Here is a 5,091-nt window from a genome sequence, read left to right on the forward strand (position 1 = left end):
TTGTCTGGCTAATATTGTATTTCTGCTATCTTTTGTGTTTTATCTATATGCTTATTCCATGTGACATAATGCATTCGTATCTAGTAATTTCCCATTCAAGTTGATTTTCTTTTTGCAAAGATAAATTACGCACGTACATTTTTGTTTTCCTGAAGTACTATGTTTCTTCAGATCTGTAGACGACATCCACTGATCTGCTGATCGATATTTCATTCAAGTTTTGTCTCGTTTTAATTAAGCTTCTCTAAGAGATACTAGCCATGCACTCAGCAAACTCATGATATGCTTAGCTTTCTTAGAAATTAATAAAAATTCATGAATAAATACAAGTAAATTTAATCACTGATAACGAGTACAAGGTACAAAAAATTAATATATCAAGAGTTGAGTACTACAGGACATCTGCGCAGAGCATAAACTTCATGCATGTTCTATTAATTCCTCCTCCTCTTCAGCCTTCTTTCAGCAAAACAAGGATCATAATTCATTTTCCAGAATCGTTCGATCGCCTCTGGTGTTCGCCCAGGAATTTGACCAGCTATCAATCCCCACCTAAACACACTCAGCGTGCATTAATTTTAGTGTCCTGAAGACATACGATCAAAACTTAATGAATGAGTTTGGGGACTTGTAAATTAACTTTAAAGGAGTCTGATCAACGACGAATGAAAACTGACAGGCCAGGGAAGGAGAGTGCTAGCGTTAATTACCTCTCTGATGAGTCTTTACGTCCTGTGAACAAGGTCTTCCTCCTCCTCTGACATGTCGACGAACTCCCACTCGATGCTGCTCACCTCTACACTCGATCCTGGGAGAGAGCAGTTGTTGAGAACATGCAATTATAAGTAGCTATCCCGCTAACCAAAGTTGTTTTTCAAACTAAAAAAATGTTAAACTGATCTAATGATGAAAATGGCCATGCTTCATAACTGTCCTAGTGCTAAAGGTAATCATGTTTCATATTTCGGACAATTCCAACACAAATGGGCAGAGTTGATTATTTTAATAATCTTGGTAGTGACAAATAACAATAGGTAATAAGTAAAAACACAGAAGCAACGCAAGAGTAATTATGCATGAATCAGCAACAACAGAAATCCAACCTAAAAAACTAATGTTTGATTAGAAATTCCCTAAATTTTGCCCAATTCGCAACAACAGAATGTTGCTCACCCTCTAAAATAGAGCAAACCCTTTCCGACACTTTCTACAATAACTGTCCAGCACGATCAATTCTAAATATCTTAGATCCTACTGAAGCTAAATGATGAAGTTGAAAACACAATCACACACATATTGTAATTGCAAGAAATCTATTGAAATTGAAGTACAAAACAAAACAAAAAATTTAAAAAGTGGAGAAGAAGAATACTGGTAGAATAGTTATGGAGATCCCGCCGTTGTGAAATCACGACGTTGCGAAACTCCAACAGGAGAGGGCGAGGCTCATCTGCGAACCCTAGCTTCGACGGCGCCTCGCTTCGGTGAGAGACTGCTGTGGCGGCGAGGAGAGGATCGTGAGGCTTCGGCGAGAGGATAGAAGGCGCGGCGTGTAGCGTCGAGGAGGATCGGGGCTTCGGTGAGAGGAGAGGATCGGGGCTTCGGCGAGAGACTGATGTGGCGGCGAGGAGAGGATCGCGAGGATTCGGCGAGAGGAGAGCAGGCGCGGTGTGTGGCGTCGAGGAGGATTGGGGCTTCGACGAGAGGAGGAGGAGAGGATCGGGGCTTTGGGGGCTTCAGCGAGAGGAGGAGGAGAGGATCGGGGCTTTGGGGGCTTCGGCGAGGAGTGGATCGCGGCTTCGCCGACGAGAGGAAAGGAAAATAAGTAGGACGCGATAAAAAAATAACGTGAAAGATATGCCACGTGAGTTTGTCCGTATGGTTCCGTAGAAAAAAGTCGTAGGATAACAATTCTCTATATATATATATATATATATATATATATTATGATCTATTGGATAACCAAATTGAACTTAAAGCACTGAGAATGAGTACCTCTACAACATTGGATACTTACAGGACATGTAACAAATGAATACTAAACAAACCTTATCACATAATTCTATGCTTCATTCATTTCAGCACATGACCAATGCCATGATGAGATGAATGGAAAGGATAACCAGTTCAATTATTTATTAAGAACACCAAGAGCTTAACCATTGATCCTAATTAATTATTCTGGCAATTAATTATAATTAGACTCTGAGGAAGTAGATGCTGAGCTCAGGTCCGCCATTTCCGTCGGGGTTCATCATGTAGAATGCCTCTGAGTCTCTGGACCCCACCACCCTCTCGAACCTCGCCCTCATGTACATCACGTCCTTATCCGTGCCGTCGCCGTCGCCGGGGATGACTCCCGCCCCCATCGACACAGGCTCCACCGCCCGCATCACCTTCCAGTCCATCGGCCCGCACTCGCGCCGCACTGCGTACCCGCATTTCTTCCCGTTGACGTACGCCTTCCAAACCGGTTCCTCCACTAGCGTCCTCTCCGCCTTCCCGGCGTCGGCTGGCTTGCGTTCGCACTCCAGCGCGATCCGCACGAGCCCCGATGCCATCTCGTGCACCAACGCAGCAGTCGGCGTGGCCAACTCAACAAGCATCACCGGACAGGCCGCCTTGGTGTCCGTCTGAAAGGCAAAGCGAACGTGACCGTGGCGGTGACCATAAAGTGTCCCGATCACGAAGGCAGGCTGGCGGTTGCGGCGGCTAGTAGCGGCCGCAGTGAGAAGGGAGCGAATCCGAGACACGGCTGTCTCGGCCGCCGAAGAAATCCTCTTCTTTGATTCTTCCTGATTCGTTGGGTAGGACGAGGATCCAGAGAAGGAGAGAGCGGATTTCTCTTCATCCTGCAGGTCCTCTCCCGACGCGATCTCTTCCTTCGAACTCTTCTTCTTTAGCTTCATCCTCCACTGGAAATGCCTTCCCATGGTGATGCTGCTCCTCATAGCTTAAGCGACACGAGGGGATAATTAAGTAGGAAATTAACGACGAAATCAAAAAAGAAAAAGAGAAGTTGGGGTGGCTTTATTGGCTTGGCTTGCCTTGGCTTTTTCTACTCTGTTTTTATCTCTTCTGTCTTTTTGACTGCACGTCCCTTAGGAATTGTTGTGGTGGTGGGCGCATCTATGTCCACTGCATGACATGATACATGACATGCAAAGGCACGCCGTCCTCCGAGACTGGCAGTGGCTGGGGATCCTCAACATGATTATGACAAAACATAAGACTGGTGAGCTACCACGCCCGTCTGCAATCGAATGTGTGCAAATTGGATAAACACATACATATGAAGTCATGTATCTATGGGAAATTTAGATGATAAGCATTGATTTAATATCATATATACGGTAGCATACATACGAACTGAAGACAAATTGAGAGGATGAATGGATATCATAAAGCTGTCGCTCTAAATCTCCTATAGATAGATTGATGAGATGAGGCTGAGCTTGGCTAGGTCTACTAGCGTTTGGAATGGGATGTCAAAACAGCCGACAAACTTAATTTGTCTAACCGTCCAGTTGCTATCCAATTTAATTGTTGATTGGAACCTTTTTCACGTTTATATTATCTGGAGTACTGCTAGTTAAGTAATCGAATTATATATATATATAATTCGAGTAGAGCCTTGAGTCGGGTTAGAGTACAGCAGACATGACAATCAAAGTCAAAGAAGGGTCATCCTTAGAAACCCACATAATTAGTTCCTTTGGATAAGAGATAGCCGACCGAAGTGTCATACCAATCGGATTGAGGGGCCGGTCGGACTTGAGCTGAATCTTATCCTTGGTTCAAGAATAACATAGTTAACCAACTCGGCAAGTGATTAACTGATCAAACCATACGCCTAGTCGGACTAGTTAGATACTCAGTCTTTCCGAGTTTGCGAACTCAATGAAGAGGTTGAGCGAAGGTCGAGTCTCTGGTTATAATCAGACCAGGCGGTACCTTCGAGTGGCAGTCGGTCGGGATACTTGGGAGGCTCGGTCAGATTATCAACTTCACCTATAGTGGGTCTCTCAATCCAACGACCTCATATTACCTTTTTCACATTTTGTGCCACAAAGGACAGAAAATATTCTGTAGGCAAGCTGTACACTAGAAGCTTCCTCCCTATCTTGCACAGAAATTACGAATCCATTTTGGGAAAGGTGTCAGAGCATCTTTCTGGCCTGTCCTTTTTGGAAATATTTTGAGAGTTGTGAATAAATAGTGATACTATAAAAAGGGGTCTCCATCTACTAGGACATGTACGCTCACAAGACACGATACCACTAGCTACTGTTCACTATTCATTCATTTTACTCCACTCGACTTGATCACTGATTTGAGCGTCGGAGGGTCAACGCCGGAACCCCTTCCCTGGCCTAACACTAATGCTCTTTTTGAGATGCAGAAGCGCTTCAGAGGCATCTTCTGACAGCAAGAAGTCTTCTTTTGGTCAACATCAGAGCCATTGTTCCCAGCCAATTAACCATCTTCTCCGCTTTTGCACAGATCATATTTGGCGCCATTTGTAGAAACTTCACTTTTATTCGAAACGTGAAGATGGATGATACTGGACGACTCACCACGATAACCTTGACACAAGAAGAGTTAGAGATGTTGATAGCTACCCGAGTGGCCAAAATGCTATAACAACAACAAGTAGTAGCCGAGAGCCACCTGCTAAAGATCCTGCTATATTTGTGACTGGCCAGTAGTAGAGCGTAGGAGCCGAGTGGAAGGCCTGACCAGGTTCCAACCGATCCACCCTCCCCCAGCTGCCTTCCCACAAGTACCTTTGCAACCGACCGACTTGCCACCTGTGCCCCCATTGCCAATTGCATATCACCGGGCGCTATTCCGCACACCCCTTGATGACATGGGCCGAGCGGATAGGCATCAAGGCTCATCTTTAGAAAATACGCTCGCCTGTGACCATCATAAATGAAAAGTCTCGATGGTCAGTAGTTCTCTCGAGCGGGTGAGCATGTCGTTCTCCCAAACAATTCTGGAGGATAAGCTGTCGGCTCATTTCTAACCACTGTCGATTGAGGAATATAGAGGGGTGACTGATCCTAAAGAACAATTACTCAAATTCAA

General features: G+C 44.8%; 1 protein-coding gene across 1 annotated transcript; it reads right to left on the minus strand.

The window, feature by feature from the left end:
- Positions 1 to 1,959: 1,959 nt before the first annotated feature.
- On the minus strand, positions 1,960 to 3,111 carry LOC121990080 (protein MIZU-KUSSEI 1-like). Its single transcript, XM_042544323.1, has one exon. It carries the CDS (start codon positions 2,949 to 2,951, stop codon positions 2,199 to 2,201), a length of 753 nt encoding a protein of 250 aa, XP_042400257.1. The 5' UTR covers positions 2,952 to 3,111; the 3' UTR covers positions 1,960 to 2,198.
- Between the last annotated feature and the right edge of the window lie 1,980 nt (positions 3,112 to 5,091).

The sequence above is a fragment of the Zingiber officinale genome, chromosome 6B (assembly GCF_018446385.1).
Source record: "Zingiber officinale cultivar Zhangliang chromosome 6B, Zo_v1.1, whole genome shotgun sequence".
Taxonomy (NCBI): domain Eukaryota; kingdom Viridiplantae; phylum Streptophyta; class Magnoliopsida; order Zingiberales; family Zingiberaceae; genus Zingiber; species Zingiber officinale.